The sequence below is a fragment of the Hyla sarda genome, chromosome 11 (assembly GCF_029499605.1).
Source record: "Hyla sarda isolate aHylSar1 chromosome 11, aHylSar1.hap1, whole genome shotgun sequence".
In the NCBI taxonomy this organism is placed as follows: domain Eukaryota; kingdom Metazoa; phylum Chordata; class Amphibia; order Anura; family Hylidae; genus Hyla; species Hyla sarda.
Window position 1 is genome coordinate 24,047,951 of NC_079199.1, and position 13,053 is coordinate 24,061,003.

At 42.5% G+C, this 13,053-nt stretch overlaps 1 protein-coding gene across 8 annotated transcripts in view; it reads left to right on the plus strand.

Annotated features, from left to right (window-relative positions):
* The window catches only part of SPTBN5 (spectrin beta, non-erythrocytic 5), a 278,824-nt gene that overhangs the window by 176,565 nt on the left and 89,206 nt on the right, over positions 1-13,053 (plus strand). For all 8 annotated transcript variants that reach the window (XR_008848753.1, XM_056545854.1, XM_056545855.1 and 5 more), the window contains 9 exons: positions 753-941; positions 1,669-1,824; positions 1,907-2,098; positions 2,189-2,284; positions 3,104-3,222; positions 4,997-5,111; positions 6,925-7,038; positions 7,337-7,458; positions 11,810-11,972. Coding sequence is in view for 7 of the 8 variants with exons in the window: in XM_056545854.1 (XP_056401829.1) it covers positions 753-941; positions 1,669-1,824; positions 1,907-2,098; positions 2,189-2,284; positions 3,104-3,222; positions 4,997-5,111; positions 6,925-7,038; positions 7,337-7,458; positions 11,810-11,972 (1,266 nt within the window). In the remaining variant the exon portion in view is untranslated. The remainder of the gene's footprint in view (positions 1-752; positions 942-1,668; positions 1,825-1,906; positions 2,099-2,188; positions 2,285-3,103; positions 3,223-4,996; positions 5,112-6,924; positions 7,039-7,336; positions 7,459-11,809; positions 11,973-13,053) is intronic.

Here is a 13,053-nt window from a genome sequence, read left to right on the forward strand (position 1 = left end):
TGTTCCACTGGATTTAGGGGAATTAGTTGCGGTCCAGTAGTCAAGCTAGCATTAGCAGGAATTAGAGTAAAACTCACGATTTTGGTTCTGCTGAGGCTGTAGGTTTTGAGGCCTAGCGTGTCTTTGAAAGTTGCATAGCACACCGTCCTGTTAGTCCGGCATCCACGAGAGCAGCAACCCAAGAGAGCGATTATTGGACGCATCTCCCTTATATGGGCAGGGGCTGGACTAAAGCTAATTGGTCCAAACGGATGTCAATCACCATTACAGAGATTTTTGGGTAACACGAGACCCAAGGACCTCCTAAGGTCCTGCAAAATACCATAGAGGTTACTAGCATGGTCACATGACCGAAGGTCCTGTGACGCTGAACAAGGTAAGTACTATACATTACTATGAAATATAGATATAATTATCAAATATATACATTTATTAATATTAAAGTTAGACTTAAGGAGAGGCGACTAGGGGCTGTCCCACCTGAGGAACCCTACCTGAACGTAGTTACTCTGACTTTGGGGACCTCTACACTAGGTACTGGATGCAATACGGTACCGGGAACCTCCGAAGCAAATGTGGCTAGAATCAATGCATCAAGATGTTTACTGTCCATGTTTCCCTTCTTTACACCTGAACAGTTGTTACGTTGCTAGAAGGAGGACATCATGAGGAGGATACAAATATAAATATATATTCAGATATAAATATATATTCATAATATTAGGTAGAAATGCTAATGATACCTTTTTTAGATGACTTCTTTGCAAGATCAAGCCAACAAACTTCTTCAAGACAACAGAAGAATGGAGACTACACAGGTCCAATACAAACTGAATTCCATCATAGACAGGAGGAACAAAGTAAGGGCTCTCAGTCAGGCCAGACGGGAAGAATTAACCACAGCCCTCCTCCTGGCTCTGTTTAACCAGAACCTCACAGAGGTAATACATATTTTGGATTTGTTTTGGACGTGTTTGTATTTACATGGCGTGTCTCTTTAGATGTCCTCTTTTCTTCATCTGTTTTTCTTGAGAAATTATTTATTTACTTCTGTTGTGCGATACCAGCTCTAAATTCTCGTGTTAACTAACTCCCAGACACTCGCTCTTTACAGCAGCCTTCCGCTGTTACTAATACACATCCATATTAAATCCAGATGCCCAAACAAGATTGTTTTGGACAACCCCTTTAATCTTATTCTTGTCTGGTAGTTTCACAATCCTTCATAGGACTAATAGTTGGCCAGGGGGAAAATAGAAATGTTTATATGGCTGTTCGCTTCAATAAAAAATTTTGTCAACTCTTTGTTTGCTTCAATAAACTTTTAAAGTCAATTCCTTGTTTGCTTCTATAAAATTAAGGAATTTGAGATGGAAATAATGTCAACCAAATCTGCACATACTTTCCGTCTTAAAGAGGTATTCCAGGTTTATACTTCTTATCCTCTATCCAAAGGATAGGATGTATGATCGCAGGGGTCCCGCCGCTGGGGATCCTCGCGATCTCGGTGCAGCCCCCGGAATTCTGCCGGGGGCTGCACCGAGATCGCGGGGGTCCCAAGCGGCGGGACTCCTGCGATCATACATCCTTTGGATAGGGGATAAGATGTATAAACCAGGAATACCCCTTTAAGGCGATGCAAAATACAAATATTCATTCCATTCGCAGGCACAATACTGGATCAATGAGCGTATGCAGATGCTGGATGATGACACCCAGCAGGGATCTACGGATATACAAAGTAAATTGAAACTTTTACAGAAACATCAAGTGTTTGAAGCTGAAATTCTTGCCCATGAAAAGACAATCCAAGATGTAACTGAGGTAAATGAAACGCGTAGACACTGGGTTTCAAAACATCATTTTATAGCTGTAATAACTGCATACTATTATTTCCCATGTGCAGATGGGGAAGTCATTGGTATCTCAGCAACATCCCAAATCTGCAGATATACGTCAGAAAAATCGGACACTGCTTGAAGAATGGGAGAAACTGAAGAAAGCGGTAACTGCCCGTGGCAAAATGCTAGAGGATAAGCGAGACTTACTAGAGTTTTTGCAGAAGGTGGATCAGGTGGAGGCTTGGATCCGAGAGAAGGTAACACTGGTGATGGATCATTAATGGCTGCTAGATTCTATTACATTTTAAGCTTTTCTTACTTATGCCTCGAAACTGACTGCTTTCTAGGAAGTGATGATCAATGTTGGGGATGTAGGAGAAGATTATGAGCACTGTCTGCAGCTTACAAAGAAGTTGAATGAGTTCCGTGGTGCAGGATCCGGGGTAAGTGATCCATGTTTAGCATTGTTATTATCACAGTTGCCATGTTTGTTTAGATAATTACTTCTATTAAAAATTCTTAATCATTCCAGTACTTATCTGCTGCTGGTATGGTCCACAGGAAGTTCTTTTGTTTTTGAATTTCTTTTCTGTCTGACCACAGTGCTCTCTGCTGACACCTCTGTCTATTTTAGGAACTGTCCAGAGCAGGATAGGTTTTCTATGGGGATTTGCTCCTACTCTGGACAGTTCCTAAAATGGACAGAGGTGTCAGCAGAGAGCACTGTGGTCAGGCAGAAAGGAAATTCAAAAAGAAAAGAACTTCCTGTGGATCAAAACAGCAGCTGATAAGTACTGGAAGGATAAAGATTTTTTTAATACGGGAGAAATAATTAGCAAATCTGTTTAACTTTCTGGCACCATTTGATATAAAAAAAAATTGTTTTCCAGTGGAGTACCCCTTTAATAAATTAATTGCATCTTACTCCACTGGCCTTCTGTTTAAGAGGTGACTGCCTCTAAATGAATACACTGCATCTTTGCACTCATTTTTATCTTTGCCAGCTATGGTAGATTTCCACAAAAAGTTACTAGCAGGTTTTGGCATAAATTATGGTAAACCTGTTTGGCTGTTGGAGGCCTACCCACTTTCCTGGCCAGAGAAGTAAAAATTCACAAGTTTTAATAAAAATGTGGTTTGAGCCAAAATATGTGACTGATATTTGTGTATAGAATTTCTTAGTCTTGCTCCTTTACATTTAGAACACCCATGTTACACACATCCCTTTGCTATAATGATCATTGTTATTGGGAAATTTGCAGGAAGTCACCGTGGATGATGCCCATATAAAAGCTATTAATGCTCTTGCCACCAAGCTGGAGAGACAGAACGTGGAAGAGATAAAGACTGTTTACCAGCGGAAGAAACAACTGAATGACAAGTACATTTTATATTTCACAAATATATTGTGGTGTGGAAAAACATTTACGGATAGAATGTATCAAATTCATAAAAATACAAACACTACAGTGTGTAGATGCTGTGCCACAAGACAAAACAGGGTGAACTATATATATGTATATATATATATATATATATATATATATATATATATATATATGTAGAGAACCCTGTATATATCAACTTACAGAAATATGGTAGATAAAAACAGCAAAATTGCAAGGTGAATTGGGAGCTTTTTTTGTAAGGAAAAATGTTGGGAGACTCAATCCAGGTCACAAGCTTGTTAAAAAAGTAGTTTATCATTAATGGGGTCTTCCCACCAAGGAGCGCCCCAATAGGAGAAGCGGCAGAAGTAGTAATGCACTGGGGCTCCATTACTCTCATTTTCATTGCACAGCAATGATCCATATTATCTAAGGTGCAAGGAAAGACAACACAGCCCCTTTCACATAAGGGAACTTGTCACATATAAAATGAATAGTGCTGAAAGAAAGATGAGGAGGAGGCACTCACGGTTTGAGGGTACAGCAGGTTTCTTTATTTTTGGTGCAAACTGAAGCGGAGCAGCATCAGCGGGACGCCATCGCAGGTACACAGGTGCAGTGACAATTGTTTCACACCCCAGAAGGGGCGTGAAACAATTGCCACTGCGCCTGTGTACCTGCGATGGCATCCCGCTGATGCCGCTACGCTTCAGTTTGTAGCGAAAATAAAGAAACCTGCTGCACCCTCAAACCGCCCACATGACTTTTTAGCCCAGAGCAGAGGTTTACATGAATAATTGACAAACTGAAGCGTAGCGGCATCAGCGGGATGCCATCGCAGGTACACAGGTGCACTGACAATTGTTTCACGCCCCAGAAGGGGCGTGAAACAATTGTCACTGCACCTGTGTACCTGCGATGGTGTCCTGCTGATGTCTCTCTGCTTCAGTTTGCACCGAAAACAAAGAAACCTGCTGCACCCTCAAACCGTGAGTGCCTCCATTTTTCTTTCTGCACTATGGATTATGCATGTTTTGCTCTGGAGGATTGAGCACCCCGTTATGTACAGTTAGGAACCTGCTTCTCTGCAGCGCTGTGTTTGGTGGCTGATTGCCAGAGCCTGCTAGAGATTGCTTATATCTAAGACGCCAGTGCCGGTCTCTTTCTCTTTACTTACATATAAAAACAAGTCCAATCTGCAGGCATCATGTTATAGATGAGGAGAAACTGAGCGGATTGATATATAGTTTTGTGTTCCAGGAACATTTGTCAATTATTCATGTAAACCTCGGCTCTGGGCTAAGTAGTCATGTGGGCGGTTCTACTCAATGACTGGAAACTCTCTATATGCACACTTATTCACAGAAAGCTGTCAATCACTGAATAGAACCGCCCACTTGGCTCCTTAGTCCAGAATGGGAATGAGCTCTGTAACTTTTTGCGCAAAAATTTGATCAGTATACTTGGCTCCTCCTGTTCTATAACATGATGCCTGCAGATTGGACTGCATTTTTAATATGATAGGTTTCCTTTAAAATGAGCACAACTGGTAAGCAGGAGTGCTGCTCTGCAGGAGAAATGCCAAAAGGACCTTGATTCTTGTTTTTGAGCTTGGCAGGAGTTCAAGTACCTATACACCATCGCGCCTAGTGATTTACTGTAACAATTTAAGATGGGAATACCCCCTTTGAGATGGTATTCAACTTTAACAGTATTAACATTGTTTAAGCATATATATGATATATGACCTGTGTGTTTTTCCTGTAGGTGGAACAGTTTTCATGGGGATCTAAACAAATATCGCAAGGCTTTAGAGGGAGCCCTGGAAATCCACGCCTTGATCCGTGAAATTGACAATATCAATGAAAGGATGAGTGAAAAGGTATGGGCAAAGTAGAAGAGTGAAGCCTATAGCAAGGGGGGGAAAAATCTTTATCGTGTAAACTCCCAGCAAATGTTAGGCAGCTAAGTAATAACATACATCTGTGCTATTTTCCCTATTTATCTGTAAATGGCAAAAAGTTAAAATCCAGGAAGTGTGGGCGGGACAAGCAGGGCTCTGTGCAGACTCCTGGCCTATCAATTATCCTGCTGTGTGAGTCAGAGCATGTCACAAAGCATCAGTGTACAGAGCCCTGCTTGTCCTCAGTGTACAGAGCCCTGCTTGTCCTCAGTGTACAGAGCCCTGCTTGTCCTCAATGCACAGAGCCCTGCTTGTCCTCAATGCACAGAGCCCTGCTTGTCCTCAGTGTATAGAGCCCTGCTTGTCCTCAGTGTACAGAGCCCTGCTTGTCCTCAGTGTACAGAGCCCTGCTTGTCTTCAGTGCACAGAGCCCTGCTTGTCCTCAGTGTACAGAGCCCTGCTTGTCCTCAGTGTACAGAGCCCTGCTTGTCCTCAGTGTACAGAGCCCTGCTTGTCTTCAGTGCACAGAGCCCTGCTTGTCCTCAGTGTACAGAGCCCTGCTTGTCCTCAGTGTACAGAGCCCTGCTTGTCTTCAGTGCACAGAGCCTTGCTTGTCCTCAGTGTACAGCGTACAGTCACAATGTTTTAAAAACACAATGTTTTTTAACTGAGGAGAGACTATGAGAATCAATGCTTCTCAGTTTCTAACATGGACCTCCACAAGAGACATTATATTGTCTTTTGTAATTGCGGCACTTATTGTTTTGCGGAGTTACCCCTTATATTAAAGAAACCCTTGTTACTAGTCCCATTGTTAGTGTCTTTCTATGTCACCCACATTGCTATTTGAAGCATACACAGAACCTCCACGACGTGTCACTGGACTAACCGGCTTTGTCATGGGTAGAGGTACAATGCTAATGCGTACGCTACATCTCTGAGGATAAGCCAGTGAGCTGATAGTGTCAAGAAGGAGGAGACTATTAAAGGTCAGAAGCCATTGCTGGTGCTGCAGGTTTAAAAGATGCTGGGCCAAAGATAGAGGTAGGGAATAGTAAAGACAGGCTGCCCACAGAGTGAAGGGCCCTTAAAGAGATGGTACCCCGTTCTACAAAGGGCTTGGACTTTGTGGTCCGGGGACCATACTCCCGCTGTGTAGAGTGCTTAACAATGTGCATGCATCACATTAGCATATGTGGTTGGTTGGGCAATTCATGAAAGTTCGTGCCCTGGCAGACATGAAGACACATGAAGGCGCCGGGCAGACCTGTAGAAAGTGACTGGTACAACCCTCAGGGAAACACCTAGTGGTGCAGTCTGTTGCAAGGTGTCACCTCCTTGGAGACCCACAGTGGAATTGCAGGATGGGCATAGTCAACAATCACTTTTGGCACAACCCAATTGTGGTGAACATGTAGGAGGAGTATTACATGGTCCCCAGCCCCGTTTACTTCTAATTTATTCTTTGACAACTTTGATTCAATGAACTGCCCTTTAATATATAAGAAGTATTCACATTTTCCTTCTCGTATTTGGAATAAGAAACTTAGGACAATTTTGGATGTATGTCAGTCCATCAAACCACAAAATGTTTAGGTGGACTGTCACATAAAGACTCAGTATGTTGGAATTTAAGACATCAAAAAATAAAATACATAATGTAAGAAATACTAATAGCATTCTAATTCATAAAAAGGGGTTTCTTTACTGTCTGAATTGTGTAGTATTAGTAGGGTAATTTTAGTAATTAAATGTTTTATGTAAGTTATAAGAGAATTTTTTTTCCTTATAGAGCTCACTCATGCAAGCACTTGACTATGGGAAAGACGTAGAAAGCGTTGCCAACTTAATTAGACGACATGAAGAAACTATTCGTGACATCAAAGTCATTCAGTCCCAAAAAGAGGTAGGAAGTGCTTGGATTCCCAGAGGTCAGCAATGGGCAAAATTTGGCAATAATGGTAGTGTATTGGCCATTGTATACTAAATGTACTTGTTCAGTCAATGCTGGTGCATATAAATGGGTTGGTCCACAACCAAAGAGTTAAGCTTTAGAGTACAGAACTATAGTTAAAAGCGTCTCTTTATAAATCATTTGCTACATTTATTGGGACGTCATCCATATTCTTCTCGGAAAATGCTGACACTTGCCAAATAAATACAGGAACCAAAATTATTTGTCCTACATAAATATTCCTTTTCAGTCCTTGCACCAAGAAGCCAACAGCCTGTCCCGCAGCAATTCATCAATGAGCGAACGTCTGACCTCAAAAGAGAAGGAGATGACTGACAATTGGCAGAAGCTCCTACTGCAAGCCAATGAAAGGTACAGAACTATTTATAAAGTACAAGACATGGACTAGAGCGCTCACGATCAAGGACAAGCTTTAGAAAGAGGCAGATATGAGATACCCTCATCTTACATTCCAGATTGTAATGTGTTAACACAGTTTGTTTTCAAACAGGACATAGGTGTCATACCCCGACAATCACACAACACATTCACCATGGGTCATGCAAAATCATGGAGCATAGGGACCAAAAATGTGTTGTCAATGTACCTGCTGTCAGTGCCTGGCTCGTGAATGTTCACTCTGTCTAGGCATGTATAAATTCTCTAGAAAAATTGTCCTGTGGTTTTTCCAAACTAGGTAAATTTTCCATTTAGGCACCTGGATAGTTGGACTGTCCCAGCTGCCTAGATCCAAAAGATGGGATCAACAATGATCCTAAAGGGGTATTCCGGCTTTATACAGTACATCTTATCCCCTATCCAAAGAATAGGGGATAAGATGTATGATTGCAGGGGTCCTGCCGCTGGGGATCCCCTTGATCTTGGTGCAGCCCCCAGCATTCTGTGCCAGGCGCTGCCTCCAAGATGTGGGATGTGACATGCCCCTTCTCTTCATGTCTATAGGAGGGGGCGTGGCTGCCGACACCCTCCCCTCCCATAGAAATGAATGGAGGGGGCATGGCCATGACGTCACGTCCCTGTCTCAGAGGCAGCACCTGGCACAGGATGCCGGAAGCTGCACCAAGATCGCGGAGTTCCCAGGCAGCGGAACCCCAGCGATCATACGTCTTATCTCCTATCCTTTAGATAGGGGATAAGATGTATAAAGCCGGAATATGCCTTTAAGGATGGACACCTGAATTTCCCATCAGAACAGAGAGGTGGTGTCTCGTGCGCACCGCCACTCCAATTATATAGCGTTGCACTTGGCTGTCTCCAGCAGCTCCTATAAGAATGAATGGAAAGGACTCCCAATCCTCGAGATCTTGCTTAGTCCTAGCAGTCCGACCAACTACAATTATACACTTTATGGTGGGACGACTCCTTAAGGCATATGTGCACACTTTTCTTGTGTCATAGACAGGCATGTCCGAAAGAGAACAGTCAGTGGGTTCTGGAACTAGGCTATGTTGGAACAATGTTTGGAGACTTTAGTAGAGCTCTTGCAGCGCCCAAAAGTGTTAAAATTTGAGAATCTGTTACATATAAACATACAGTCAAGTTTGTAGGCAGAATGTTAAAGGGAAGGAGGATCTGAGCAGGCTGCATATACTTTTATGGTAGAAGATGCAGTATAACTCGTATATTAATAATTTATCGTAAACTCCTGCGCCATACGTGTTTTATGAGTCCAGTGGTCGTTCTATACAGTGGGTGACAACATTGTATGTATGCAAATAAGACAGAAAAAGGGAGCATTCGGCACTGCATAATTTTGGACTACAAGTCCCAGTCAAACTGATTGCAGAGGCCCAAAAGTATATACACTGCTCAAAAATATAAAGGGAACACTAAGATAACATATCCTAGATCTGAATGAATGAACTAATCGTATGAAATACTTTCGTCTTTACATAGTTGAATGTGCTGACAACAAAATCACACAAAAATTATCAATGGAAGTCAAATGTATCAACCCATGGAGGTCTGGATATGGAGTCACACTCAAAATCAAAGTGGAAAACCCCACTACAGGCTGATCCAACTTTATGTAATGTCCTTAAAACAAGTCACAATGAGGCTCAGTAGTGTGTGTGGCCTCCACGTGCCCGTATGACCTCCCTACAATGCCTGGGCATGCTCCTGATGAGGTGGAGGATGGTCTCCTGAGGGATGTCCTCCCAGACCTGGACTAAAGCATCCGCCAACTCCTGGACAGTCTGTGGTGGATGGAGCGAGACATGATGTCCCAGATGTGCTCAATCGGATTCAGGTCTGGGGAACGGGCGGGCCAGTCCATAGTATCAATGCCTTCCTCTTGCAGGAACTACCTGACACACTCCAGCTACATGAGGTCTAGCATTGTCTTGTATTAGGAGGAACCCAGGGCCAACAGCACCAGCATATGGTCTCACAAGGGTTCTGAGGATCTCATCTCTGTACCTAATGGCAGTCAGGTTACCTCTGGCAAGCACATGGAGGGCTGTGCAGGCCCCCAAAGAAATGCCACCCCACACCATTACTGACCCACCACCAAACCGGTCATGCTGGAGGATGTTGCAGGCAGCAGAATGTACTCCACGGCATCTCCAGACTCTGTCACGTCTGTCACATGTGCTCAGTGTGAACCTGCTTTTATCTGTGAAGAGCACAGGGCGCCAGTGGCGAATTTGCCAATCTTGGTGTTCTCTGGCAAATGCCAAACGTCCTGCACGGTGTTGGGCTGTAAGCACATCCCCCACCTGTGGATGTCGGACCCTCATACCACCCTCATGGAGTCTGTTTCTGACCATTTGGTGAACACATGCACATTTGTAGCCTGCTGGAGGTCATTTTGCAGGGCTCTGGTAGTGCTCCTCCTTGCACAAAGACAGAGGTGTAGCGGTCCTGCTGCTGGGTTGTTGTCCTCCTACGGCCTCCTCTACGTCTCGTGATGTACTGGCTTGTCTCCTGGTAGCGCCTCCATGCTCTGGACACTACGCTGACAGACACAGAAAACCTTCTTGCCACAGCTCGCATTGATGTGCCATCCTGGATGAGCTGCACTACCTGAGCCTGTGGGTTGTAGACTCCGTCTCATGCTACCACTAGAGTGAAAGCACAGCCAGCATTCAAAAGTGACCAAAACATCAGCCAGGAAGCATAGGAACTGAGAAGTGGTCTGTGGTCACCACCTGAAGAAACACTCCTTTATTGGGGGGTGTCTTGTCAATTGCCTATAATTTCCACCTGTTGTCTGTTCCATTTGCACAACAGCATGTAAATTGATTGTCAATCAGTGTTTCTTCCTGAGTGCACAGTGTGATTTCACAGAAGTGTCATTGACTTGGAGTTACATTGTGTTGTTTAAGTGTTCCCTTTATTTTTTTGAGCAGTGTATATTGTTAGGGTGGTGCTTACTTCCACAAGGAAAAAACACAAGCAATTCATACAGCAATTCAGAAAAAGAAAAAAAAAAAAGAGTAAAAAAAAATTAAACAGCACTTGGGAAATTTAAAAGTCCAACATTTATTTAGTCCATTAAAACATAATGCAGATAAGGTAGACGTGAGGGGGAGAGCTTTTGAAGTGATGATTATTTTGCAGCCCTTAAAGGGGTACTCCGTTGGAAAACTTTTTTTATTTTTTGATCAACTGGTGCCAGAAAGTTAAACAGATTTGTAAATTTCTTCTATTAAAAATTCTTAATCCTTCCAGTACTTTTAGCTGCTGAAAACTACAGAGGAAATGCTTTTCTTTTGGGATTTCTTTTCTGTCACAACCACAGTGCTCTTTGCTGACACCTCTGGTCATGACAGAAAATAAATCCAAAAAGAAAAGAACTTCCTCTGTAGTATACAGCCACTAATAAGCACTGGAAGGATTAAGATTTTTTTTAATAGAAGTAATTTACAAATCTGTTTAACTTTCTGGCATCAGTTGATTTAAAAAAAAATGTAAAAAAAAAGTTTTCCACCCCTTTAATCAGCTCTCTTTCTCATGTCTACCCAATCTGCATAATGTTTTATTGGAATAAAAAATAATGAACTTTTAAACTTTTTCATATATATGTTTTTTTAATGAATTTAAGGGGTACTCTGGTGAAAAACTATTTTTTTTTTTTTCAAACCAACTGTTGCCAGAAAGTTAAACAGATTTGTGAATTACTTCTGTTAAAAAATCTTAATCCTTCCAGTACTTATCAGCTGCTTTATGCTCCAGTGGAAGTTGTGTAGTGCTTTTCAATCTGACCACAGTGCTCTCTGCTGACACTTCTCTCCATGTCAGGAACTGTCCAGAGCAGGAGAGGTTTGCTATGGGGATTTGCTCCTACTCTGGACAGTTCCTGACATGGACAGAGGTGGCAGCAGAGAGCACTGTGGTCAGGAAGAAAAAAAAACCTCAACTTCCTCTGTAGTATACAGCAGCTGGTAAGTACTGGAAGAATTAATTTTTTTTTTTTTTTTTTTTTAGATATAATTTACTAATCTGTTTAACTTTCAGGAGCCAGTTGATATGGAAAACAATGTTTTCCATTGGAGTACCCCTTTAAATAAGAAAACACACTCAAAAATCTATGGCTTAATCTACATAGCTGTGTATAAATTAGCTGGCCCTAGCGGTGCCACTCCCAAATTGCTTCAGGAATACAATATGGAGCAGTTCTTCAATCCTTGTTGGCATAGAAAATGTTCACTGGGCATTCTGTATAGTCTACTGAACAACATGTTTCATTCCTTGGCAGAAAGAAGAAACTAGATGCCTCTTACCATCTGCAAAGGTTCAATGCTGACATCCGAGAGATAATGAACTGGATGCAAAAACTTCAAGCCTTGATGGAAGGAGCAGGCCTGCCAAAAACTATGGGAGAGGTTGAAGCTAGAATTGAGGAACACCAAGAAAGGAAGGTGCATGGACTATTAGATGTGCTGTTTTGTAGCCTAAGAGGATTCGTATGGGGATTCTATGTCTAAATCCAGACAGAATCCACAATCCCTGCGAGATTAAAGGGCTACTCCACTCCTCAGCATTTAGAACACACTGTTCCGAATGTTGGAGCCGGGGGCTCGTGATGCCATAGCCCCGCCCCCTCATGACATCACACCCCGCCCCCTCAATGCAATTCTATGGGAGGGGCGTGACAGCTGTCACGCCCCCTCCCATAGACTTGCATTGAGGGGGCGGGGTGTGATGTCATGAGGGGCGGGGCTATGACATCACGAGCCCCCGACTCCAGTGTTGGGAAACGCTGAGCAGCGGAGTACCCCTTTAAATGCACACTAGACATATTGACTGACGTCAGATTTTCACACAGCAAATCCGCAGCAGATTACAATACCGTAAAAAAAAAAAAAAAGCACAGACCACAGTGAAATTGAAAAATATGCCCTCTCTTTATTAACACATGATTACGATGAGAAATAGAAATGAAATCCAAAAATTAGAATAATTAGAATAATCACTGTGTGAAAGCCAGTCTGGTAAATGTCATGTACACAGGAGCCCCGACGTATGTTTCACAGTTGACCAGTTCATCAGGGGGAGTGGCTATTTCCAGTAGTGTAAATTTGTTCTGACTGAGATCGACCTGCGGTGCAGGTTTTTTAAATGTGCAGCATGCCAGCTTTTGTCGCTGATTTGTTGTGGATTTTTCCCATAGACATCAAAGGGTAAATTACAATCTACAGCATTTCTGCCCCAAATCTGCAACTGTTATAAAGATCTGCACCAAAATCTGTGTAGATGTTTATGCAGGTTTTTTCTGCACATAATTTGTCTAATGTCCATTTACTGGGTGGCCTGTGTGCAATTTTTTTCCACTTCTGATCTATGGGCAGGATACGGGGTTACTTTATAAGGGATAATTTGGTATTGGTGGTAAAGTTCTACGATTAAAAAATGGTACAAATACATCTAAACAAATCTTTCACTCTGTTTTCACTGACTGTTTCCCAGTCAGTACCCTGTACACTATTTAACATCGCTAAA